Source organism: Agelaius tricolor, unplaced genomic scaffold, assembly GCF_023055355.1.
Source record: "Agelaius tricolor isolate 1412-34295 unplaced genomic scaffold, bAgeTri1.0.p SCAF_1, whole genome shotgun sequence".
Classification (NCBI taxonomy): Eukaryota; Metazoa; Chordata; class Aves; order Passeriformes; family Icteridae; genus Agelaius; species Agelaius tricolor.
The window spans coordinates 113,130,696-113,157,911 of NW_027269261.1; the positions used below are offsets into that span (position 1 = coordinate 113,130,696).

General features: G+C 40.6%; 1 protein-coding gene across 3 annotated transcripts in view; it reads left to right on the plus strand.

Moving 5' to 3' along the window:
* The window catches only part of KIF13B (kinesin family member 13B), a 124,492-nt gene that overhangs the window by 44,530 nt on the left and 52,746 nt on the right, over window positions 1–27,216 (plus strand). Inside the window, exons 3-13 of one of the 3 annotated variants that reach the window (XM_071447761.1) lie at window positions 4,550–4,565; window positions 6,065–6,125; window positions 7,817–7,909; window positions 8,508–8,688; window positions 9,084–9,171; window positions 10,476–10,610; window positions 12,339–12,451; window positions 12,903–13,014; window positions 17,332–17,544; window positions 22,662–22,772; window positions 25,806–25,940. In XM_071447761.1, coding sequence (XP_071303862.1) covers window positions 4,550–4,565; window positions 6,065–6,125; window positions 7,817–7,909; window positions 8,508–8,688; window positions 9,084–9,171; window positions 10,476–10,610; window positions 12,339–12,451; window positions 12,903–13,014; window positions 17,332–17,544; window positions 22,662–22,772; window positions 25,806–25,940 — 1,258 coding nt within the window. Of the gene's footprint in view, window positions 1–4,549; window positions 4,566–6,064; window positions 6,126–7,816; window positions 7,910–8,507; window positions 8,689–9,083; window positions 9,172–10,475; window positions 10,611–12,338; window positions 12,452–12,902; window positions 13,015–17,331; window positions 17,545–22,661; window positions 22,773–25,805; window positions 25,941–27,216 lie in introns of those variants that run through there. The other 2 variants (XM_071447768.1, XM_071447776.1) reach the window with 2 other exon arrangements.

Sequence of the window (27,216 nt, forward strand, 5' to 3'; positions counted from 1 at the left end):
TCAACTTTATTTTTAATAATAATATTTTTTAGGCCAGCTGGGAACACAAAGATGTGGCCTTATAGAGTGATCTCTGGGGGGACACTGACGCCTTTTCACTTGCAAACACCAAGGAGTTTTTCCCCATCGGTTTCTTTTTCTAGTTGCATTTTAGCTGCTTTCTGGAGTTTATGCTGGATAGTTTCTGCAGAAGGGTGTAAAATAGCACTAATTACAGTGGAATTTGATATGGTTATTTTTGCAATGGTTATGGAAGATTGAAAGTGGAAAGCAATAAGAATTTCTGGAGAGATTTGCTGAGTCTTTCCTGATTCATGGTTGGAATTGTTGCCTCTCTTTTTCTTTTTTCTAACCCTCAAATTTTTATTATATTTTGCTAGTCCAGAAGCTTCTGAAAATGACAAAATGTTATGTTTCAATTCCATAAATCCAGCATAGCCTTGTGCCACTTGGCAGCATCACTCAAATGTACAGTTTGGATGTTGTTGCAGTTGCTGTTGCCATAGGAAATGTTCTTTTTCAAAAAAAATAGAGAGAAGAAAACCCATGCTTGGCATGTCAGCTCCTGTCCTAGAGCTTCTGGAGCTCTTTCCCCTGCTTTCCTGCCTTGCCACCTCCCACCTTTCTCCTCCCTTTGCCCCATCTGCCAGTTTCTGATTTAGACAAGAAGGGAGATGTGCTGTGACTGATTTAGAGCATGTGCTGATTTGCCAGCTGGCTGCTATCTCTGAGCTGGGGGGTCAGCCAGACAGAAGAGATAAGGGCTGAGCTCTGCTCTCCTCTCCCCAGCCAGGGTTCACCTCTGCTCCTTTGCTGGGGTGTTTTCCCCCTCATCATTTGCACAATCTGAAATACACTTAGGCTTACTAAACCTTCCTTCCCCCCTTTTGAACACGGAAAAACTGTGTGTTACTAAAATGCCTCTGTTAACTATGGTTGAACAGTTTATTGTGTTTGAATATGTAATTTAATTATTCTATTAAAAAACTGAAGCGGTAGTGGTATTGCACATTCACTGATGGTCTCAGCTGGGACCTGCTCTGATTTTATTCATATTTTTACATTGGGCTTGAGGTCTGTGGAACCACCAGAATGTTCTTAACAAAACAAGTGTGTCCTGATAAAGAAGCTGGATCAGGACACATTTACACTGTGTAAGAGGTGGTTTAAACACAAATTCTTACCCAAGCTCCATGTCTTCATTCACTCTCAAAACAGCAAATATATTAATGGTATCACCAAATTATTTGAGTTGCAGAAGACCTTAAAGATCATCTCATTGCAATTCCCTGCAGTAAATAAAATACTCTTAAATGTAGGATGTTATTTTGCAGTAGTCTTCCTCCTTTTTTAATTTTAGAATTAAATTAGATGCATTAGATTCCCTCTACTTCTGTTTGACATTGAACTGAGAAGAGATAAGAGAAGGGAGTTGGCAAATTCCTGTCAGACTGGATACAAGTGAAAACAAGTAGCTGGAAGCATCTCAGTGACATCCTTCAGTGGCTGAAAGATAAGTTTTCCCTCCCTGCCTCGGCTGCTTCTGCTGTATCTGAGATAGATGGGAATTTTTGGCTGTTGGCCAAGGAGCTGCCTGCACCTCAAATGGCAGCATCCTTGGGGATGGAGAGGTATTTGGGACAAGGGATGGAGGGACAGACACAGGGAATGGCTTCCCACTGCCAGAGGGCAGGGATAGATGGGATATTGGGAAGGAATTTTTCCCTGTGAGGGTGGGGAGGCCCTGGCACAGGGTACCCAGAGAAGCTGTGGCTGCTTCACCCCTGGAAGCTTCTCTGTGCCAGGGCCTCCCCACCCTCATGAGGAACAATTCTTTCCAGATATCTTCACCTAAATTTCCCCTCTTTCAGTTTGAACCCATTCTCCCTTGTCCTGCCACTCCAGTTCCTGATGAACAGTCCCTTTCCAGCTTCCCTGCCACCCTTCCAACACTGGAAGGTGCTGTGAGGTCTCCACACAACCTTTTCCAGGCTGAACAGCCTGAAATTGGCCAGCCTGTCTCCTTAGAGAAGGTTCTCCAGTCCTCTTATCACCCTCTGGACTTGCTTCACCAGTTCCATGTCCTTCCCATGCTGGGGACACCAGAACCATGTGCAGCATTCCAGGTGGGGTTTGACAAGAGCAGAGGGTGAAAGTCACCTCCCTGTTCTTGGCACACAAGGTTCCTGTCACGTTTTGTTGTGGGAGATCCTTCCTGGCTGTGTGGGTGGTGCTGTTCTTGGTATTTACCTTTTCCTCACCTCTGGGATGGACAGGAGCACTTGGGTGTGAGCACCCAGTGTGTCCTTGCAGCCAACCAGGCTGCTGTGGGTGCTCTATTTCCCCATCTATTCAATTCCCAAGGGATTTTGCATCAGGCTAAAAATCTTTTCATGGGTTTCTGGGCCCAGCACGCAGCTGCAGCATTAATGGGCTCATGTGTTCACAGCACAGTGATGCAGGCTGCACCCTTAATGTTTTCCTTGGGGAAACATTTGTCCCATTTATTCTCTTTGTGGTCAAAAGTACATGACACAAGCTGCAGCTCTGTGTAGCTGTGCTGTGTCCCAAATGCTGCACTCTGGGTTTTGTGGGGCTTCTGTTCCCTCACATTTGGATTAAGCAAGACCCAAGACCTGGGTTTGTGTGTTTGTGCAGCCCTTCAGAAAATGAGATACTTAGCTCAGACTAAAGGTCTTAAATTAAGCTTGATGATACATAGCCCTGTGTAATCCATAATCTTAAAATTGTATCTGTGATAGAACTTCTCAGATTATATCCTTATGGCTGCTTTAACCCAAATACTCAATAATATGCCCTATATTGAGGGCTGGGCAGATCAGCTGTGTTGTTGCAATATAATCCTGCCTTGGAATTGGGCTGGGGAATGTGAGCAGGGCTGTGTCACATCTCTGAGTGCTAAACTCAGACTCTGAATCCAGGGTTGCTGCTCCCTTTGTTTTACAAGGAGGAGGTTTTTGTAGGAATAGTAATTAGCCTGCCCTGTAAGCAGAGCTCCCCTAAAGGCAGTTTCCAGTGAAGTCCTGCAGCAAAGTGCTCCATGAGCATTTCTGAGCACAGAAAGCCATGAAAATGCTCCCGTGTCTCTCTGAGGGGGATCCAGAGGGGCTCTCTGGAGTCTGCTGTATCTGGATCAAAGCCCCACTGAAGGAGATTCCCTCAGTAAAATCCACCCAGGAGTAACAGCGTAGAATCCACACCAAGCTGGCTGCCAGGACTTTGGGAGAGCCTTTATTTCAGCTAAGCCAGATAGCAGAGGAAATGGGGTCATGTTGTCATTGCTGACTTGGATGACCCCGTGACACAAGGGGTGACCTTGACTTCAATAATCATCCTGCTCTCCCAAGTGCCCATCATTCCTGTTCTGTCAAACAGATACAGCAGATCCAGGCATGAGTAAAAAAAGGTGATGGATTTGTGTAATAAATAATTGGTTTTGAGAGACAATGCTCAGAAATTTGAGAGAAAATGCTCAGACCTTGACTTCAATAATCATCCTGCTCTCCCAAGTGCCCATCATTCCTGTTCTGTCAAACAAATACAGCAGATCCAGGCATGAGCAAAAAGGGGTGGTGGATTTGTGTAATAAATAGTTGGTTTTGAGAGACAGTGTTCAGAAATTACTATTTTTAAACTTGCTTCCCAAGCCCTGTGAGCAGCAGGAGCTCTGAGGGTAATCCTGTATGGCTCCCATGTCTTTCTCCTGCTCTGTTCAAAAGAAATCAGTGTTGCTTGTCACAAGACTTTACTCGTTGCTGATGTCAAGAGTTTCCTAATGTCATTTGGAAGGTCCAGGACAAGGGGAGTATCAGTGGCTTGTTGTGTGTTTACTGCTTTTCTCCAGCCTCTGATGTGGGGAGGCTGCATAACCTGCAGTCATCCACTGGGGCCGTGCTGGTATTTTAAAGGTCACTCCAGTAATTTTGTGCTTGCTTAAAAACAAACAAACAAACCCCCCCCAACTTTTAAGTTCTGCACATAACAGAGTAGAAGAATTGCTGTTCTCTGCTCATTCTTTTGAGGAAGCAAATGTTTGCTCTGCTGTCCCAGCAACCAGAGAGAGCTGGGTTGGGCAAGCCCAGGGGCTGGACTCTGAAATTTCCTCTTGAATAACACTCCTGCAGTTCTTGTTCAAGTGGTTTTGGAAATTTTTATGCTGCTTGGGTACTTTGTTTTTAAGAGGCAGTGACACCCAGAAAGAGGGAGAGGTGTCACAAGAAAAATAAGCCCGTGAGAGAATGAGAAAGACATGCAGCATGAGGAAAATCAGTAGCTTTGAATTTTAAATCAACTCTGAGCAGCATCTCAAATCATGCCCCTGAAAGGGTTTATAAAATGACTTTGGGGTCTGTAAGCAAAGAGAGATCTCAGGAGAGAAATGAACTTTTAATACAACATTCCATTGATTAATGATGGCACAATTAAGCTGAAATCACTACAACTAACAGTCCTTGTTTTTCTTGTCTTTTTTTTTTCCTCCCCTGACCTTGTACCAAATCCTTTCCACTCCTGATGAATTGGGGAACAGCAGAACTCACCCAAAGGTAAGAGCTTTCATCAGTGTGTGAGAGTTGTCCTATCACTTGCTCACTCTTGGGTTATCCAGATATTAAAAGCATTTTGCAGAGCTCTGTGGCTGATCAGCTGCTGAGTAAGAAACTCGAAGCATCTCCTTGCTGCAGAAATGCTCTGTACAGCCCGTGCCAAGAAATGAGTCAGAGGAACAAATGAGAACATCCACACTCAGCACTGCAGACTCTGAATGGAGGATATTTGTTCTTTGTGGGCTTTTTAAAAGCATTTTCTGGTATTTGTGTTTAAAGCAAACTCATTTTGTTTTTATGGTCCCGTGACTTCGTGCTTGTTCTGAAGACTCTGCCCTGGCAGATCAGGGTTCAGCTCCATGGATGTGCTCATGCAGCCAGTGATGTTTTATTAAATGTTCTGAAGGCTTGGGATGCTTTAATAATATGTTTAGCTGTAAAATGAATTCAAAGTAAAAAAAAAAAAAAAAAAAAGAGCACCATAATTTTTAATCCACAAGCTGTTGTTTCCTCAGTTAGAGGATATAAAATAACTACTTTATCTCTTGATGCTGGTACATCAGTGTAGTATGGAGGGGGAAACAATGTATTTTTGAAGATAAATTATTTCAATTTCAAGGATTTTGCTGTGTTAAGCATTTTCATAAATGTTGGTAGTCAGCAGTGTAACAATGCAGGCCATCCAAAGGGGAAAGAGCAGTTTCCATTAAGCTTAGAGGGGAAATCCACAGGCAGAGAGCCCCACATTGCACTTCCCTTTTCCTACATCTTACAGAATAAATTTTGTGAATGTAGGTCAGACATTACCCTAATTAATATTTTTCCTTGCAGTTACATACCCAGGGGAGCTGTTTTTGCAAACATCTGTCCCAAAATACACATTGTATTATTTCAGGTCATCTTTCAGGACAAAAGGTGCCTGTGGACCTTTCGACGGATTTATGGCAAAATTGAAAATTTTCTATTAAAAATATTATAGTGCTGCTCTTTTCATGATAAAACTGATTTTTTTTTCTATTATTCCTTGCAAATATTAGACTTTGATGACTGCTTTGGTTTGTCATGGAATGTAAATAAATACATACTCCTCTTGTATGGAAAGAGCTTCCTACCCGAAGGCTTGTTTTTAATTTATGCAGACAAGAGGCACGGAGAGATGGGAGGCAGAAAGAGCTAGAGGACATCTGTCAGTTTGCAAAAGAGAAACTCTGGTGAAAAATGCATTGCAAGGATGGGTTTGGAGGGAGAAATGGAGAGGTCCTTGACATCCACTGGGTTGGCACGTGGAGAGTGGGGAGTAGGGTTGGCACAGAAAGGAACAAATAGAAACGAGGAACAAATAAAAGCATGCAGGAAAATGAAGTGTTTGTTTAGGCTTCAAACTGCTAGAAAATGAGGAATTCAGTGGGAATGTGTGTTGGGTTCAGAATGTCAGATTGTGAATAACGTGTTGGATTTGGCTGTAGCTGCTCTGAGGTGTCCTGGTTGTTCTCCTGCAGGTGTTTGCATATGATCACTGCTTTTGGTCTATGGATGAATCTGTCAAAGAAAAATATGCAGGTAATAACATTTACTGTGGCTTGGTTGTCTCCAAGTGGGAATGATCTGATTAAAATACAGTCCTTGCTGCAGGGCACAGGCCATATGGCACAAAGTGCTGTCCCTTCTATGACTGGCTGCTGTCAAAAAAGGGAAAATCTTCAATCATTCCAGTTCCTTTTCTCTAAAGATGACAGCAGCAATGGGCACTGCCACCCCTTTGCAGTGCAGAGAGTGGAGAAACCCAGCACAATGATGCTTTACTCCTGTTTACAGCTTTATTTAAAATGCTGCTCTAACTCCCTCATTTTAAATGCTTTATTTAAAATACTGCTCCAACTCCCTCATTTTAAATGCATCAAACCAATTTATTTCTTTTGAGGAGCATTGTTATGTATAATTTCATGTTTTTCAGTGCTGATGGGAGTTTGGCATCATAGTAAAACCTAATAAAGGAATATTAATAGTAATAAAAACCTCATTTCATTTGAGTGTATGTGAATTCAGATGCTTTAGTGAGAATGTGTAATGTATTCAGTTAAAAGTTTACTATGTATTATTTTTATGCATTTTGACATATAGTTATGGTAAAATATGAACTGTATTTGGAGTTATCACTCCTATAATTTATTCCTTTCACAGTTGTTATTCTTTAAAATTTGGAATCAATTGAACTTAGTATTTATTTCATAAAAATCATAAGAAAAATCAAAGAGACGTACACTTCTTTTTAATTTCTTTAACAAATAACTAATGAATAATAGCCTATCAAGCCACTGAGAAAAATGTGACACTTTCAGCCATATAAATTACATAGGAATGTTACATATTTTGTTTCTCAAACTAAAGGTGGTGCCTATATAACTGAATTTTTGGTCTGTTATACAGTGGAAGTGTTACCCCAGCTGAGCCTGGCACAGTTCTTGGTGCTTCTGCTGGGGAATTTAGCATGAATTTGGCTGTAAAGATAGGAACTTCAATAAGAGAAAGGAAGAGCTTAAAGGAACATTATTTGAGACAACTTTTCAGTCCATAAAGTTCTGTCATGCCTTGTTCAAACTTGAGGTTTTTGGGTTATAAAATTAATTCTGAAAATAAATTTTCTTCAAGTTACTACCCAGATATTTTAAGCCTTCCTTCATCTGCTTGGAAAATAATCCAAAAAGCTCAAAGTTCAATTACAAAAGAAATGTTACACCTTACTTTTTGCCAGTGCAAAGTACCCTGTGAATATCCATATCTTCCACATACTTGTGATTCCTTCTCTGCAAAAATCTCCTCATGATAATATCCAATGTCTTACACAGTAAAATTTTCCAGTGCTCTGCTGATTCTCTTGGATTAAAATCAACTGACTGTCATTAAAATGCACAGCTTGAGTATATTTTGAGGAGGTGTCGTTCCCCAGCAGATTAAATTCTGCAGTTGGTCATAGATTCTCTGCTGATAAAACTTCTGAGTATGAACCTTCATAAGATGTTGCTTTAAGCACATCCAGGTATTTCCATGATAATCCCAGCCCCTAATTTTTACAGCAGCATAAATCTGGAGCACATCTTCTGCTCCTTTCCAGGGAGCAAACACTGGATGTGATTTAGGCAGCAACAGCAGGAAAACCCTCAGAGCTTCTACCTAATTGTCAAAGAATCCAAATTGAGGGACAAAAAGCTCTTGCTGTGTTACAGTGTTGGCTTGTGGGTTCTATTTTCTAGGTCAAGATGTTGTTTTCAAGTGCCTTGGAGAGAATATTCTTCAGAATGCCTTTGAAGGCTACAATGCTTGTATCTTTGCCTATGGGCAAACAGGTGAGTCCCAGAGTAAGGGAGAAATGTTTCCTCCAAAGGTGTTGTGTTCTGGTTCTTTCCACGGCTCTTGTGACATTGTTGGAGGAGAAATACCTTCTAATGTAGATAAGAAATGTTTTCCTCTTTTGTAACATCAGATATGAGGTGGGCAGGATGAGAAATAAGGTTTTGTTGCTGCTGGCTACCCTTATTTCTCACACTTCATATGATAATCTTTGGCGTGACCATGATCGTCCTTGAGCTCAGAGCATTGCTCAGATTTTCTGCCTCTGTGCTTAAAATAATCTTGAATTGTCATTTTAATGTAATACTTAAAGAGTAATATGAGGGGTTTTCTCATTAGTGGCTTGTCATCTACAGTAAGGCTGTATCTATCTAAAAGTTCTCCAGCACTCTCAACCAAATTTCTTGTTTTACTTTTCCTTTTAATTAAAATAATCTTTAGCTCAGTGGTGTTTGGGTTACTTTAAGGCAGAAAATGGAACAAATACCTTCTACTAAAATGCAAAAAAAAATTAACCTCTTTTATTTCCTATCAATATTCTGCACAGCAGGAACCTTTGTTGCATGTTCTCTAATCACAGCTTCCCTCACACAGGGTCTGGAAAATCCTACACCATGATGGGTACTGCTGATCAGCCTGGATTAATCCCTAGACTTTGCAGTGGACTCTTTGAAAGAGCACAGAAAGAAGAAAATGAAGAGCAGAGTTTCAAAGTGGAAGTATCCTACATGGAGATTTACAATGAGAAAGTCAGAGATCTCCTTGACCCCAAAGGGTGAGGAATTTGTGTGTGAATGGCACTGTAGAATTTGTCCTACACTCTTCCTTTACATAACCAGTTTGCCTTAATGGATCCCATCTAAAACATTTGCCTGGGATGGCTTTTGCTGCTTCCTGATCTCAGCATCTCCTCATTATAAATCAAAATAAAGTAGCAAGACTAAAAGCCTGGAGTAAATGTACCTTTTGTGAAGTGACGACACTGTCTGTGTCAGCTTTTTATGTGTTACAAAGCTTTTTTTGTGTTTGCATTCTGGCCCTTGCTCTGTGCTTCAGTGGGTATTTGTGAGACCATCCTGTTTGAGATGTGTCAGTGAGAAATGGACTTTGTGTAAATGTTGTCTTAAGTCGGTCATGTGCTTATAAATCCCTTTTTTTTCCCCCAACCAGAAGCCGTCAGTCATTAAAGGTTAGAGAACACAGTGTTTATGGCCCTTACGTAGATGGCCTATCCAAACTAGCTGTTGCTAGCTACAAGGTAAGGATCAACTTTATGAAAGGCTTATCTTCACATCCTAAACCCCAGGTGCTGTCCCTTAAGCTGGACAGAACTACTAAAATGCTCCTTATCAGTAATCTTAGAGCAAGAGAGCTGCAGATTGTTGTGATGTGATCCCTGGGGAGGAGAGCAGAAACTCCCTTCGTCTTGTGCTGCTCAGTAATTCTGGAAGTAATCCAGCTGCTGAATGGAACAGATTTCCTCTCAGCATTAAGATGAGTGCAGACTGTCATGAGAAAGTGTTCTGTGATTAATTACAGGCCCAGGATTAAGCAGAGACAGGCTCTCAGTGCCCCACTGTGTCACTTTTTGCCTGTCATGCTCTACTCAGTAATTTGCTTTCCCAGTAGCACACGCTGGAATTATAAACTAATGGTTGTTTACCAAGCAAATACTTGAGAGCATCACATGAAACTGGCTTGCAGGACAGTAAATGTTTATATGTGCATGCACAAAATGCCCTGTTTTTTAAGGAGCTTTAACTTACTGTGGTGAAAATGGATAAATATGGGATGGAATCTGTCAGCTTAACCAAAACATGAAAACAGTGCAATTGCAGTTTCTCCAGGTGTTCATCCAGCTCTCCATGGTGGTTTCTGCTAAGACAGGACACATTTCATGCTTTGCCTTTCCATGTTGCCCAGCAGCTTTTTGTAATCCAGAATTTGGAGTCAGTGGTCTGTGCTGGTCCTTTGTTTGACTGTTTATTTGAGTTGTTTTAGCATCACCCAGCTACAGATGCAGAAATAGAAGTTTAGCCCAAGACCCCAAGGTTTTAACCATTTTACACAATTGCTGTGAAACCCCAAAGCAGGGGAGCTGCACCTTTCTCATCACAAAAGATCAAAGTACTTAATAAGCTCTTAAAATTTGGAGGAATATAATGTCCTTTTCAACATGGTTCTGTTTTATAAACCTCTGAGCCTTCTGTCAGTATTCCAGATCCTCAGACCATGACAACTTGAGGCTAAAATGTGACAAGGTTCAAACACAAATTGCTGTTCCTCACTTCTTTCTCTGCTTTTGAGTGTTGCTTTGTGCAGCCAGGTGTACTATTTTTGTTGATAATTTAATATCTAGGGTGAGGAGTGGGTGAAGTCATGACACTGTGGAGTTTCTAGAGCCAAAAAAGTTTGATTTTTTTTTTCCTCATATAATCCTGAATAAACAAATGGGAGGCTTAGCAAGAAAATGCTGTATTTGACCAAGATGAGGTGATTTTTGGAGGTAGTTGAAAAGGATGTCAATGCAGATATACTCATGGCTGTGAAAATTGTATTTAGGACATCGAGTCCTTGATGTCTGAGGGCAACAAATCTCGGACAGTGGCTGCCACCAACATGAACGAGGAGAGCAGTCGGTCCCACGCAGTCTTCAAGATCATCCTCACCCACACCCTCTATGATGTGCAATCAGGGGTAAGAAAATCCAGCTGCAAGCTCCAAATGTCAGGCTGGGATGTGTCTCTTGCTTTAATTAATGTATTTCACAGGAAAAGAAACACTTTTTTGGAAGCAGCAGTTTGTAGTACAGGCTAAATATAAAATAGGTGAAAAATGGAAATAAACTTGAGTGTACCTTTGGTGATCCCCTTCATGTGGTTATTTAATGCAAATTGATATAAATTACCAGCTCACTAAATTATGCAAATTTGTTTAAATTATCAACTTTCTAAATTGAAAAAAACAGTAATATTAAATATTTTGCATTGAATGACATTAATGATTTTATGTGTAAATATTAAATATTGATAAAACATTTAAAGCTGCAAATGTTTTAATTTATGTTGCCTTATACATAAATATGCCTTGGAGGGGTGCGTGAAATACATTATGTCAATATTATTTAGTCCCTCACAGAAAATGGTGATAAACTGGAATTGAAAGAAGTATCTTTAAACTTCATTGATAAATTCTGTGCTTGGATAATTCTTTAATGTTTTCAAAGCCTTGGAGAAATTTGTGTCCACAGAGCAAATCTGAGCCTAAATATTGGAAAGCATAAAGAGAATTTGGGCTTTTTTTCATCCTAATTTCTCATTTTCCACCAATCTTCTTATCCACACAATTTTCCTCATTCTTTATTTGGATTTTTTTCCCCTTTGCACTTCAAATCAGCATCATACTGTGCTGATTTTTTTGATTTTTCCATATTTTCTCACTCCAGTTTTGCTGTGGCTCTTGTCCATGCTTTTCATACCTGGTTTTTGTGTGGTCCTGCTCAGCCTGGATGCAGTGGTTGTGACTTTCCATGTTCTCTACACCTTCCAGTGACCCCTGTGTGAACTTCTGCAACAGATTTCCCTGTTCTCCTATCTGCTGGTCTTTTCAGTCCTGGAAATGGCACTTTCCATGATCACATCATATTTTGATAGGTTTAGGGTGTAATTTTTGAGAACGTAGTGATTTTAATTATCCCGTTCATTTTATGAGGATGCAGCGCTTTGTATTTGGGATCCTGGGGTGCTGGAGGTGCAGATGCTGCAGAAGAACGTGATGTGAGCAAGATGTTCTCAAAGACAGTTGGCTCTTCAATTTCAGATTGATTTAGGGGGTTCATGGAGTGTTTCAGAATGTCATTTTGGGTCAAATGAGGTGAAAGGACTTGTAACAAAATGTGCATTACAGGTTTAAATACTCACTTAGCTGGGATCGTGTTCCGGGAAGCTGATGAGAATAAAGGAGACTTTGCAATTGTGATAATTTATGTAAATTATAACATGCTTCTCATCAGGTTAATTCCTGGTCACTGGAAAACAGAAGAAACTCTGGTATAAAATCTGAGGATTTTAGGAGACTGTTTTCAAGATGGGATTGTGAACCTTATGTCTCTGCTTGTGACTCCCTTGCCATAACTCTGAATTTTTCATGGTTCAGCAGTTCATTAGTGTGCTCTCCTCTTGAGATTTCTGAGATATTTGAAAATATCGGAGTACCTGGTTTCACAGTATCCATGACTTCCCTGTTGTTTCTGAAGCAGCAGGTAGTGACTTAGCACAGGGCACTGTTCAAATCCAGCCATTCTCAGAGGGGCTGGAAGAAGAGTTTACACCAAAAATGAAGTTTGATTCCTGTTGTAAAATACATCAAACAGTGTAACTTGATTGAAGTGTCCTAACAGGGGCTGTTCTCTGGTTCCTTCCCCAGACATCAGGTGAGAAGGTGGGCAAGCTCAGCCTGGTGGACTTGGCAGGTAGTGAGAGGGCAACTAAAACTGGTGCTGCAGGAGACAGGCTGAAAGAAGGAAGCAACATTAACAAGTAAGGCTTTGAAATTGTTTGTTTTCCTTTTTTCATCACCATTTCCTGCTAAATACAGCCTACTTGTAAAACAGTCTGAAGCTCCTGTAGTCAATTTTCTCATTATCTTCCCTCTGCAAAGCTCTTGTAGTCAATTTTTCTCCTTTCCTTCTCTCTAATTCTCCTTTTAACATGCAGTACTCTTAGATATGGGAATAAGATCTCCATCTTTTTAAAAAATATTTGTGTTCCTGCAGCTGCCATGAATTTCATTGTGAGGAGCTGATTATTAAGACTGAAAACATACTGAAAAAAAAAATAAGAGTGGTGCTTTTGTGAAGAAGAAACGATCAAAATTAAATGAGGAATTTTTTCCTCAGAGCATGTTTTCAGAGAGAAAGTCACTGTCTAAATATGCATTTGACTTATGAATATTTACCCTTGTTAATGACTGTTTGTGTTCTCTGGGCAGATCCCTCACAACTCTGGGGCTGGTTATTTCTGCCCTGGCAGATCAGGCTGCTGGCAAGAACAAGAACAAATTTGTTCCATATCGTGATTCTGTGCTCACTTGGTTACTTAAAGTAAGTAAGGGATTTTTTTTAATATTCTTTTTTAAAGTGAAATAAAAGAGAGGAAAGGGGGAGAAGAGTCTCATTGAATGAAATCAAAATTCTGTGCTTTTTGCTTCATTTTCTGGGTTTGATGTTAACCATAATTGTCTTTGGAAAATGAGCTGGATGTAAGCCATTAATATCTCTGCAGACTAAGTATGTGTCTTCTGCTGACCTGCAATGGCCTAAGGATTAAGGAACTTCAAAAATAAAATTAAAAGCAGTGTATATTTTATGGGTCAGTGTAAGTACAGCTTCACACACAACCTTGGGGCTAATTTAATTTGGGTTATTTCTGCATACAGCTGATTTTACATCCTGGTATGCTTGGCTCTGAAGATGTTGATTAAGACAATTACCTTTTCCTAATTGTCTAATTTAATTGCTAAGATATTTTACTTTTGTCAGCAGAGTATAATTGCAGAGCATTATCCCAGTTACAGTCTGAGGAACAGGTCAGGAGACTTCAGAGATGCTGTTTATGTGAAATGAGCAGTTAAATCATTTTCTGAACTGTGCAGAACTCTTATTTGGTGTTTTTTTGGGGGGAAAAAGGAGTGTTTCATGATGGCACTTGGATGAACATGTGTACAGTCTAAATGAAGAAACCCAAATTGTTAAATATGAGATCTGTGTAAGTCAAATTTCTTTTTTTTTCCCTTTGTGCTCTGTTTAGCTGTTATCCAGCAGCAATTGAGATACTTATTGGTAGAAAGAAATAATCTGAGAAGAAACTGATTTGTGGCATCACCAGCCTTTCTTTGTCCTCTTACTTTTTTGTAGGCAATCTGGCTATACTTTGTTGTCTTGGTTTCCCCACCCTTTCTTAGCAGTGTTTCTAAGTGTTTAAATTTCATATCCCTGGGATTTAACTGCACATGTGGAAAGAAAAAGACAAAGTGACTTGCACATTTTACAGAAGTGTGGAGATGTAAAAAAATGACATTTTTCCTTGCAGATGTTTGAAAACAAGTTCAATTCAATGCTTAAGTAAAACAAAATCCCTGCTCCTGTAACCTCTTGACACACAAACCTTCATTTTTCTCAGTGCTGCCTTATAATAGACCTTTTAGCATGACATGTGAAATTATTTATCCCTAACAGATCTGGATATCCAATAGCCATGTAAAAATCTTAATGGCACAACACAAACAGTGTCTGAGTAAAACAAGTTCTCACAGCACAGTGTTCTTGCACTGAGGTTTTTTCAGTGTTTAAATACATCTTTGCCTCTCTATATTTACACTGAGTTTTTACTCTCATTTAGAAGAAACAAATTATTTTTTTGGCTCTCTGCAATTTGACAACAAAGCCACTGCGCAGCTTCACTTCGCCCCGGTGCGCTCTGGATTCCTGATGTGGCTGGAGCAGGGTGGAAACCTTCCTGATGAATTTCCAGCCTTGTTGGAATTAGTTCTGCTGCTCCATTTCTAAACAAATCCAGGGAGCAGACTGCAATTCCTGTTCAGCACCTGTCTGAGGCATTGTGGCCACGATGCCGCCGGCCGGACGCGGCGCAGGAACGAGAGCCCACTTTTGTTCTGCCTCCTTTCAGGCAAACCCTCTTTGTGTCCAACATCGAGGCTTGGGGGCTTTTGGGGTTTTTTAACAAACAAGCTCTCACTGAAGCTTTGTTTTTGAAAGGGGGAACATTTATATATATTTTTTTTTAATTAGAGATCAAAGAAGGGATTTATTCCCTTAAAGGGGCCTGTTTGGAGAAGCCATGAGATTGAATTGCAGTCAAGAGATGAGAATCTGACTCCATGTTTCAGAAGGCTGATTTATTATTTTATGATATATATTATATTAAAAGAAAATGATATATTAAAACTATACTAAAAGATAGAAGAAAAGATTTCATCAGAAAGCTAGCAAGGAATTGAAAGGAATGGTAATAAAATCTTGTGACTGACCAGAGAGTCCGAGACAGCTGGACTGTGATTGACCATTAATTAAAAACAACCACATGAGACCAATCAAAGATGCACCTGTTGTATTCCACAGCAGCAGATAATCATTGTTCACATTTCGTTTCTGAGGCCTCTCAGGAGAAAAGATCCTAACGAAAAGATTTTTCATAAAATATGTCCATGACAGTGGGCTGAGCTTTCTCCCTGGCTTTCAACTTTTAATTATGATACCAAAGCAGACTAAATGTGTTCTAACTGCAGGAATATCTGTCATACAGTATCTCTCCACAAGTCTGAGAAATCAGTTCAGGAGACCTCAAGATCTGAAACTTTTTGCTTAATTTTGTTGAGGATTTTAGACAAAAGTGCCATTTTGAAAAATATTGCTTGAGCAGTGGCATCAGGTTATGTGCAGGGAGCAAAATATCTTTGTCAATTCTGTAACTTCTGGTTTTAATCAAATTGTTTGTGCCTGATTGGCACAAACATCTTGTTGTCCTGTGTTAATCAGAAGCCTGATGGCTGCTATTAAAAATACAATTTCTGAGCTCTACATTTTGAGTTGTTTTCACAATAATCTTACTGCTAGAGGAGAAAAAGCTAGTTAATTCTTCGAAATAACTTCTTTATTTCCACTCTGTCTCTCTAACACATGCAAACCCAGCCTTGCCAGGCTGGTTTACAGACTCTTTTCACTAATGAGAGGCTGATTTGCTAATTTTTCACCTTTCTTGCTTATCATTAAAGAAACCAGTAAAATCAGCACATGGGGTTTATACATAAAACTTTATCAGACAGTCTGGCATTGGGCTTGAATTGCTACAAGAGGGACTTTGCCCAGTTTATAATGGGTGTATTGTGGGTTCTGATGTATCACTCTTACAGTGTTCTCAGCTGCCTCTACAGCAGAGCTGCAATTCAAATAATGAATTCATCCTATTTTGGAGCTAATTTGTGCAGAAGGACGTTCCCAAAGGGCAAACAGTTAAGGTTGGATTTGGAAGGGGAGTACCTGGCCAGCTCCCTGCCAAACTCCAGCTTTTTATGCTGAACAGGGATTGCAGTTGCAGGGTATCACTCCTAATTTTTGGCCAGGAAATCCCATGGAATGATTCATTAGTCTTAAAGTTTTCAGTTAAAAAAAACATGTCTGTGGTACAGAGGGGACCCTCCCAAGCCATGGATTAACTTGGAGTAAACACTGGCTAATCCTTGGATGAGTAAAGTCACGGTGAGATCAGTCAGCAAACTGTTCTTTGCTGCTGATTTCTGCATAAATACACTTACCTGCCTGTGCTGACTGTGTTGAACACTATAAATATACAGAGATTTATGTTTCATATGAGTTCCATGCCCTTTTGCATGACCAGAGACAGCCAAGTGCTGCCAACAGCCTGACTCCTGTCAAACTGGTTTAGGCATCACGCAGCCAAAAGAAGAGTATTGGGCAAATACTTAAAGGGGCATTTTAATGATTGCTGGGGAAAGCTCCACGTGTGTTTTGGAACTGAAATGGTTTGACAAGCAGCTAATGCAGTCAGATTGTTCTAATGGCAATGCCTGACCTACATTTCATGGGTTATTGAAGATGAAAATTAAGAGCGTGGTTTGTCTCAGAAAAGGATATTGGGTTAAAAACAAACAAACAAAAACCCACCCCAAAATTCCAGACAAACCAAAGAAACCAAAGTGCCACACAGAAAAAAAAATCTGCTGTACAATTTAAACCAGAATATTTTATCTTCATGTATCTATATTTGGCTGAAATTGTAAACCATAGTCTTATGGTCAGTAAAAAGATTGAATCCTTGCTTCCTTCCATCCTTGTTTTGTGCCCTTCTCTCTCAACCAAATTCCAGGAGGGTAATTTCTTACATAACTCAGTTTAGATTTGTGAGTTGTGCCAGTGGGAGGAAGGAAAGGGCCCCAATCTGAATGTTTATAGGAGTAAAATCAGCTATATTGTTTATGAAGAGATATCTCAGTAATTTATTTCTTGAAGACATCTGTATTCTAGTCTTTAAAATGAGATAATCTGAATTCATCATGGTTTTTCCTGAGCTCCCTCAGTGGCATCTGAGAAGCTCAGTGCTGAAATGTTTACATTTTGGTTTGTAAACCTAAGCAGAAAACATAGAAAGAAAACTTTGAATACTTTACCAAGCCCTGTAAAGCCCAAAACAAGGCCTTTTTTTTGGTTCCTGTTGAAAGAAACCAATAATGTCGAAATCCAAGAGTGACATTTCCCAAGCAAGCTTTCAAAAACAAACATTGAAAAATTGCAACCTTTTCTTAACTCGCATGGCTTAAACTCTTAACCCAACAAACCAAAATAAAAATACTGCTTCTAAACCACCCCTCCCAAACCTTCCAGGACAGCCTCGGGGGCAACAGCAAGACAGCCATGGTGGCCACGGTGAGCCCGGCGGCCGACAACTACGACGAGACGCTGTCGACGCTGCGCTACGCGGACAGGGCCAAGAACATCGTCAACCACGCCGTGGTCAACGAGGACCCCAACGCCCGCATCATCCGCGAGCTCCGCGAGGAGGTGGAGAAGCTGCGGGAGCAGCTCACCAAGGCTGAGGTACGAACCTGAGCCTTGCAATCCCAGAAAACCCCCACCCAGGCTTAGCTGGCTCTCTGTTGTTATTATATTGCAGAGGTTCCATAGTGTTGTCTCCTTATTGCAAGTTTCATACCTCCTTGATGTTTCTCATCGGCAGCTCCTCTAAGCACTGACTCTTCCTTCTTCTCACCGTAGCCAACTGACTCCAGTTCCCCTTTTAACCAGCCAACCAACCAACCCACTCTTTTAAAGCACTCTTCTCATTGCCTACAGCTGTGGCCTGTTAAAGTCAGGCCTGTTCTTAATCTCTAATAATTGCCTCAGCTGCAACTTCTTAGGGGTAAGATTACTTTCTATACTACCTTTATTTTCTTATATTCCATCCCCCTACAGCTCTATAGAAGGCATTTGTCTTGGTTTGAAGGCAGGTGTCTGCTAAGGAAGGCAGGAGCTTCTCTTGAAATGGAAAATGTAAACCCCTTCCCTCTGAATTGTTATGGTTTTGGAATTAAGGGGCTCTCAGGCAAAGACAGGGGAGTAGGAATAATAATTCTTTACTAGGAAAATGAAAAAGAAATACAAATGTAATAGTACAAAAAGAAAATATTACTGACAGAGTCAGAATATGAACTGACACCCTGTAGAGCTTAGCTGGCTCTACAGAAGGAATTTGTCTTGGTTTGAAAAGACAGGTGTCTGCTAAGGAAGGCAGGAGAGTCCCTTGAAGTGGAGAATGTAAACTTCCTCCCTTTGAATTGTTATGATTCTGGAATTAAGGGGCTCTCAGATAAAGATATGGGAACAGGAATAACAGTTCTTTACAGTTCTTTACTAGGAAAATTAAAAAAACATACAAATGCAATAGTACAAAAAGAAAATACTACTGACAGAGTCAGAATATGAACTGACACCCTGTAGAGCTTAGCTGGCTCTACAGAAGGAATTTTTTTTTTTGTCTTGGTTCGAACAGACAGGTGTCTGCTAAGGAAGGCAGGAGCATCCCTTGAAATGGGAAATGTAAACTTCTTCCCTCTGAATTGTTATGGTTTTGGAATTAAGGGGCTCTCAGGCAAAGATATGGGAACAGGAAGAACAGTTCTTTACTAGGAAAATTAAAAAGAAATACAAATGTAATAGTACAAAAAGAAAATATTACTGACAGAGTCAGAATACAACCTGACACCCTGTTGTTCAGGGTGTTGGTAGTAGTCCAATTAAATGGTGGCTGCAGCCCTCCTGCAGTGGGGAGGGCTTCCTTCTACTCCTGTAGAAGGGTTTAGTTTTCCTCTGAAGGTCCTGTGGTGGTGTAGATGAGCCTGGTCTTCCTCTGGGAATCCAGTGAAGAAAGCTGCTCCTCTGGGAATCCAGTGGGAAAAAGTTGCCTGTGGTATTCCAAATCTCAGATTATATCCAGGTAGGAATGCTTGGCTCCTCCCTCTGGGTGGAGCATCTCCCAGTGGGATGATGGAATTTTATCAGCCATGCAGTGACACTCACTGGCCCATTAGCAGAAGGTATTTCCTGGAGGGAGGATTGGTTATGGAAGAGATAAAGAAAAACTGCCCAATTAACAGAAGATAACTGCCCCACCTCTAACAGATGGCAAATAGAATACACATCCCAGCCATATCTTGTAACCTAAGACAGAATTCCATGAGGGAATGTTGCAGAGCATCCAGGGGATGCTTCCATCTCCCTTTATATAATTTATTTACATTTTTCTGTATGTCCATCTTGAAACACAGGCATTCATTGAGATATTGAGCACCTTGTTGAGCATTCTTGGTTTTATTCTGTGAAGCAGAGGACATGGAAGCATGGATAGTTCCAGTTAAGACTGGGTGATTTTTAGGCAGAGCTCTGCTGATATATTTTAAGAATTCAGCATGGCCGCATCCTGTGAGATGTGACTTCAGTTAAATAATGTTTTCTTGCCTGTTTCCAGCTGTTGAATCTCTCACAGGCTCTAGGCAATATCTCTCTACAACTCCCTGAAGGGAAGTTGTAGCCAGGTGGGGCTCAGTCTCTTCTCCCAGGCAAGCAGTGACAGGATGGGAGGACAGAGCCTTAAGCTGCACCAGGGGAAATTTAGGCTTAACATTAGAAAAAATGGGAAATTAGAAAAAAAATCTTAACAAGAAAGAGTGATTGAGCATTGGAATGGGCTGCCCAGGGAGCTGGTAGAGTCACCATCCCTGGAGGTGTTTAAAAAAAAACTGGATGTGGCACTCAGTGCCATGGATTAGTTGATAAGGTGGTGTTAAGTCATAGATTGGACTCAATGATCTCCAAGGTCTTTTCCAGCCTATCCTGTGATTGTTTCTGGAGTGACATTTCAAGAGAAACATGGTCTAAATGTTAGATGAAGGCCAAGAATTAGTGTAATTCTGAGTTCTGTTTCCAAAGGGACAAACCAATGGTGATGTAATCCCTGTGGTTTGAAGCTCAGAAAAATTATGATTACAACATTTGCATCCTGAGGTATGCAGGGAATGCTGGCTGTGATACTGCAAATGACTTGTGGATTTTGGACTCTTCTCATTTGAGCTGCCTAATGTGCTAAGCATGCACTGTGTGTGTATCAGTTTCTTTAAGGTGTCTCAAGTTAAATATCCTAATATTAAATATCTAAAAATTCCTCTAAAATATCAGCTACAGACTTAGCAGTACTCTGAGAGTTGCAAGTAATCCCCATTTGTTTCATTTTTTAGTATTATTCCCAAAATAATGGCAGCTGTCCAAAGTAATGAAGTAGTGTTTCCTAAGGATGAAATAATAAATATTTCATTTCCTAAGTATTAAAATCCCACCCTAGTTGTCATCCCAGTGGCATTGACAAAGAGCAGGGAAAAGCCAGAGCAATTTGCTGTTAAGAGGCTGCACAGTAAAGGTCAAACCCCACATTCACAGCCTTGTGCTCCTTTCACTTCATTACATTTGTTGCCCATCTAATTGTTCTTCCAGAAATGTGCATAAATAACTTCCTGAAGTGAACAAAAGCACTGACTCATTATGACAGGTTACATTTTCAAAGCTCATTTCCAGATATAGAAGTTGCCAAGTTGTGGGGTTTGGGTTTTATTTGCCTTTTGGTGTCAGTGTCCTTTTCTCTCCTGAACAGCCAGGACAGAACTTGACAGTTGGCTTTCCCCTCACAGAGTATGGAATTATCCTCTTTTCCCCTTTTCTTTTATAATCCATGCATTTTGAATTTTTTTTTTTTATGGAATTAACATCATGTTTTAATTTGTCTGTGCCAAGGCCACCAGCTTGTCCTTCCTGAGCTGGGAATTCACCTGCTTCCAGCAGAGAAGCAGCCTGTGGGTCTGGGGTCAGGCTAGGCTCATTTCTTTGGGGTTTATTTCGGCATTGTGGGGAATAAGGAGAGTTACTGAGGTCATTGTGCAGCTGAAATGTGTGAAAATGTTCACTTATTGTCCAAAGAAATGGACAAATTGAACCTTGAGAGTATCTGGGCTTCATCATTCTGCCCTGGTAGTGTCCACCCCTTTGCCCTGATAATGTTTTTTTCTAGTACTGTGAATTACTTTTTTTTGGAAATTGCCTTGGCTTCTTGTGTGGAATTCACAGAATCATGGAGTGGTTTTGGTTGGAAGGGACCTTAAATGTCATCCAGTCCCACCCCCTGCCATGGCCAGGGACACCTTCCACTATCGCAGGGTGCTCCAAGCAGCCCTGTCCAGCCTGGCCTTGGACACTTCCAGGGATCCAGGGGCAGCCAGAGCTTCTCTGGGCACCCTGTGCCAGGGCCTCCCCACCCTCCTAGCCAAGAATTCCTTCCCAATATCCCATCCATCCCTGCCCTCTGTTCATGGGAAACCATTCCCTTTTGTCCCTCCAGACCCTTGTCCAAAATCCTTCTCCCTTTAACCACATATTTAGGTATTTAAAGGAGAAAAAGCCCACACAGGACACATCAGCTGACAGTTCCTAGACTGTTGTGTCTTGAGGCAGAGGAAACTCCTGTCTTAAAACAGGATTTTCCAATCCTGGCACTTGCTCCTTTTCTTGAAGGAACTGCAGTGTAATGAGGCCACTCCTTGATCTGGATTCCTGTGAGGAGTTTTGGGTTTGTGGTAAGGAAATGTCTGATGCTGGAGAATGATGCTCCCATTGTTTAATTGGCATTGCATAAATGCCAACCAGCCAAACCCATGTTCCTCATTAGCAGTAATGAAATAATGACATGAGGAAGTCCACAGGCTTTTTGAGCAGGGTTTGTAGAGGAGGAAATCCCACTATGGAGATGGAAGTTTAAAAATCATAGAATAGTTTGAATTGGAATGGACCTTTTAAAGCTCTTCTAGACCAAGCCCCTGCCATGGGACACCTTCCACTATCCCAGGGTGCTCCAAGCTCCATCCAGCCTGGCTTTGGACACTTCCAGGGATGGGGGGATGCTGATACCCTTTCAGGTTTTGTGGTGTCTGATGGGTGGCTGTGGGAGTATCTCCTTAAGGTAGTCTGTGTTTGGAACATGGGCCTTTGAATATTTCACCAGACAAAATTAGAGCAGTGGCAAATTAGCAAGAAAATGGAATTTCAGTGTCCAGAAGCTCACTGTAAAGCTTCCTTTGATATATATTGATGTAAACTGCATGTAGAAATGCAGAGGTGCATAACCAGAAGAGCTGCATTTTTCCTGTAGAAAAAATAATGCACACATCAGGCCATTTAAAAATGAGCAATAAAAATATTTTGGTGGCATGGCAGTGTACTGAGATGTGAGGTGTCATTTTGAGAGTTTGATAGCCAGAGCAGCAGGATCTTTAAAAACAAACTGGTTTTAACATGAGTCACTTGGAATGCAGAGATAAGATTAATTTCTGTATGAGTATCTTTGTGCAAATCTGCCAGTATCATGTAATTGGTTTGTGTTGAAGCACATAAAAACTCCACGTTAACATCTGTACTTTAAACTAATTAAAGAACTTTTGGGTGGATTCTGCCTTTACGTGCAATGTGTGTTTTTAAGACCCCTTTACTTACTGCTTAGTGTGCCTTGAAAAATGAGTCATGTTGCCTTTATTCATTCCCCCATCTGTGTGGCTGCAGAGGGAAAAAACACAGAGCACAACAAGCTTTTCTTGTTTCATTTGCTTTTATTCCTGCAGGCTATGAAATCACCAGAATTAAAAGAACGATTGGAGGAATCAGAAAAGTTGATTCAGGAGATGACCGTGACCTGGGAAGAAAAATTACGAAAAACTGAGGAGATAGCTCAGGTTTGCTGCTTTCTTTCCTCCTTCCCTGCCCCCATTTTTTATGAAAAATAGGTTTGTTTTCTTTGTCTGTCAGTTCATAGAGGTTGTCTGAGTCTCTCCCCACATTTATGGGTAAGTAGGTCAAGCTTGCTGCCCTTTTGAAAAGCTTCACTTAATTCCTGTGATAGATGGGTGCCTCCCAGATTACCACTCCAGTGACAATAATAAATTGTCACTGTATGCAAATGGAGAAGTTATTTAACAAAAAAAAAAAAAAAAAAAAAATCCACGGATGAGAGGATTACAGGGGTTTTTATATTCTTCAGGCAGTAAAATTGTTTGTGATGGGGAGCATTGAGAGCATTCAGTGCAAGGTTATGGACTGAGTGCCTCAATGCACCAGGCAAAGGGCATTCAGAATGATAAAAAATAGAGCTGTTGAGGATCTATGTGTGTTTTAATAGCTCCTAAACTGATATTTAGGGCTTCAGACCATAACTGGAGATGATTACCTTGGAAAAATGAGGCAGGTCACCACGGTTGTTGCATGACACTCCTGGTTCTTCCCACACAAATGCTGATGTATATATTTGCAGAGGGGAGCTTTGGAGGGGGAGGACTGTGGGGAGGTGATGAATAGTGTGTAATAAATAAGGGGAGAATGGAGCCTCTGGTACAAAGCCCTCTTGTAGATGCCACAATCAGAATAGACTGTGTTGACTTTGGTTTTAAAGATCCATTGTAAGAAGTGCTGCCTGTGACTATGAGGGCTTCCTGCCTTTCAGTGCAATTCCTCCCTGTGTATAAGGGTGGAAAAAAAAATAATAATAGTAAAAAAATCCTGCTCTTATCCTACACAATAGTTTCTAGGCTTTGAATGTGTGAGGAGGTTGAAAAACTGAAGTAATGAGTTCAGCTCTTCAGACTAAATGTGCCTTGATGTCTGCATTTGCTCTCTGCCTTTCTGTCTCTAAATTCCCAGCCTGGTAGGATGTTTCAGAGCTGGGAGTTTCATGAGCCTTGAAAAAGGGAATTTTTTTTTTTCCAGAGGAGGGATGAGGACAAGTGTTTGTGCAGCACAGGCTGTTCCAGGACTGTCTGGAAGTCAGTGGAAGCCACACTGTCACTCCCCTCCTCACCTGGACAGGGGAGAGAAGGGTAACAGAAGGTTCCTGGGTCCAGATACAGACAGGGAGAGATAAATGATCCATTACTGTCATGGGCAAAACTGATTTCACTGGGCAAAATGAGTTTAATTTGTACCAATCAGATCAGAGTAGAGTAATGAGAAAAAAAAACTAAATCTTGAAACACCTTCTCCCCTCTTCTCCTTTTTTCCCAGGCTCAACTTCACTTTTGTTTTTATATTTTCTGCCCCCAAGTAGGACAGGGATATAGGGAAAGGGGGCTGTGCTGTGTCCTCCACATGTTGTCTTTGCTGCTTTTTCATCTATCTGTCAAATTGTGTCAGGGTAGACAGGTAGGAAGGAGGAATATTTGTAAATCTCTGAGGAAAGGATGAGTCCTAATAGACAGCAAGGACCATCAAAGAGACATCAATAAGAGTTCAAAGCCTTAAACACCAGCCACATGAACAGGCAATTTTTCACATTTTCAGTGAAAAATTTCAGTATTTGACATACTTCTAATGTTTTTTTCAGCGTTTAAGTTAATTAACATTAGGTCTTGAGAAAAAAATTAACAGGAACTGGCTCTTTTTCTCTCAGTTAATCCTATGAGGTTCACATTGTGGGCCAAGTTCTCCTTGGGGCAACATGTGCTTTATCTCTGCAGATAATGAGGATTTTTGTGAACTTCAGAGCCTGGCACTGGTGATCGGAAGAGAGATCTTTGACATCACACTGCAGTTTCTCCTCTGTTCTTTGTTTTCTCTCTCTCTCTCACACACACACATGACTTTCCCTTACAAGGGCATCATGTTGGGTTTGTAAGCCTATGTGGAGACAGGGAACAGAAAATCAAGAGCGAGTTGTGCCATTTCTTTACAGTTTTAATCTTGATTGGACGTGGTACAACTGAGCAGGGAATGATCCTGAATATTGTGGCATACTCAGTTTTTTTAATATAAAGCACACTGATAGGTAAAGATAAACATTCCAGGATTATTCTTACATTATCTAATTTGATTTTTTTAAAAGTCTCAGCAGCACTGGGAAAGCAGTGTAGGTCTCTTGTATGGTTTTTTTGCTTAATAATTTCACCCTCTCCTGTTGCTGCTTCCCCCAGTAATCCTATGAGGAGTCTCTCATATTTATTTCTAATTTTTTTGTTGTTGTTGTTGCAGACAGTGAGTCTCACTTCAGTTTCTCTCTGCTCCTGGGAACAATTCTCAACTTTTCTATCCCAGTGGATTTTTTTTTTGTAGAAGAATCCCTTTCTGTTTCTAAGTCAGAAATGTTTAATGTTCCTCTTTCACTGTTCTGGTCTCACCCAAACCCTTCCCTTTGAGAGATGGACATTTTTTGCACAGTAATGCTTTGTTGGGCATTTCTATGAAGTCTTTTGACAAGAACAAAACACCATCCAAAATGCTGCTATTCTTGTTCAGCAGGAAGTGTTCTTTGCATTACTTAAATAGCAGGTTGCCAGTTTTTTGTCATTTTGATTGCTCTGGAACAAAGGATAGACATGGAGCTTGGCTTGGCAAGGATTTAACTTAACTTCTTGCTTTTTAGCTGGGAAGGGAGAATAAAGGGCTCTAGAGATGGCTTTGTGGTAGCATTTTGCTGTTCCAGTGAGGTCATGGAGATGCTCTGCAGTGCTGCAGGAGGCTGCTCCCAGCTGCTTTCATTTCCCACTGGGAATATGGGAATGTGTGGGACCAAAGCACGGAGCCACAGGAGGAATCACAGATAGCCCTGAGCAGAGCTTGGTACAACTGAACCTTCTGTGCCTCACCTGTTGCAGAAGAAAGAATTTCCTGTTCTAGAAGTACCAATCCATCATTTTTGCCTGGTGGCTCGAGCAGATGGGAATGGATTTCAGAATGTTTGGGCATCAGTCAGCTCAGTTTTGATGGCTGCTCTCTTCCAGGAGCGTCAGAAACAGCTGGAAAGCCTTGGCATATCCCTGCAGTCCTCTGGAATAAAAGTTGGGGATAATAAATGCTTCCTGGTTAATTTGAATGCAGATCCAGCTCTCAATGAACTCCTGGTGTACTATTTAAAGGTAAAAATATATCTTTGTATATAAAATTTTTGTAATGTCAGGCCTCTAATTCATTTGGAGAGGTGTACTTGGAGAGTTCTATAGAACTGTATGTCTAAAAATATTAAGATTTTTATGAGTACAACCTTTTTGTTTCAAATGTAATTTTTTGATGCACAGGAAAAGTTTGGGGATTTGATGTTTTTGTTTGTTTTGGTTTTCTTTGGTGTTTTTTTTAAAAGAAATTTAGACTTGTTCTTTTTGAGAAACTGTCTCCTGTTCTGGGATGAGGTGTTTTTGTTGGTTGGGTTTTTTTATGCGAACTTTCACAAGCTTTTACCCATGAAATTGTTTTATATGAAAGTTGGGCATATCAGTAGTCAGCTTCTCTGTGTGTAGTCTAAATTCTGGCTGCTGTCTTCAGTTTATGAAATGCATTTTTAATCCTCTTTGTGCAACTTGCCAAAAGTGAAAAAAAGATCTGTTCTGCCTCAGGACTTCTGATGTGCAGACCCTGTTTCTGATATTAACCATCAAACATATGATGTGACTTTTTCACCCTGTGCTGAAATATTTGGGCAGTTTATTGTGGCTTTTACAAATTGTAGATGGGGGATTCAGGAGGAGAAGCAAGGTACAACCATTTTAAAGTCACATCTTGGAGTGCAAATTCTAAAAATTTTGCAGCGAACATCAGCAGTTTGAGCTTCACATTAAATCATTCTGTTCCCTTTGAAGTGGGGTAGTAACTCTCAAAACAGCCACAAAATCAGCAATTAAGCTGAAAGATGGTTTTGGTTTAGTCAGTCTTAGGAAATATCTGATCCTCTTTTATATCAGCCATCGTGGCTCTGCGATATCTCAATAGAAACAGGGGAAAACACTTTTTCCATGTTGTATCTGCTAAAAAAAACACATTAAAAAGGAGAAAAGAGCTGAGGTTTTGGAGAGGTTGACTCTTCCCCAGACAACTTGCACGTAAAAGTGCAGAGTGTGACTCAGCTGCTAAATCACTGACAGATACTGGGACAGATCCCACTTTGTCCCAGTGGTCACTGGGGACAAGGACAAGAGTGGGACAAAGTCTTTGGCCCATCAGTGCCAGCAGGAAAAATCTCAGGTGGATCTGTGCTCTTTTCCTTTTCTAGGGAAAACGCCTTGGGGTAGATTTTGTCTCCTTCAATTAGTCTTTGTTTTTTTTTTTAATAACTCAGATTTATCTTTCTCCTGGGGAATTTTGGTGTAAAAATCCCTGTGCTTTGAAATTATTGCGATAAAATTACTTGCAGCTGTTTTT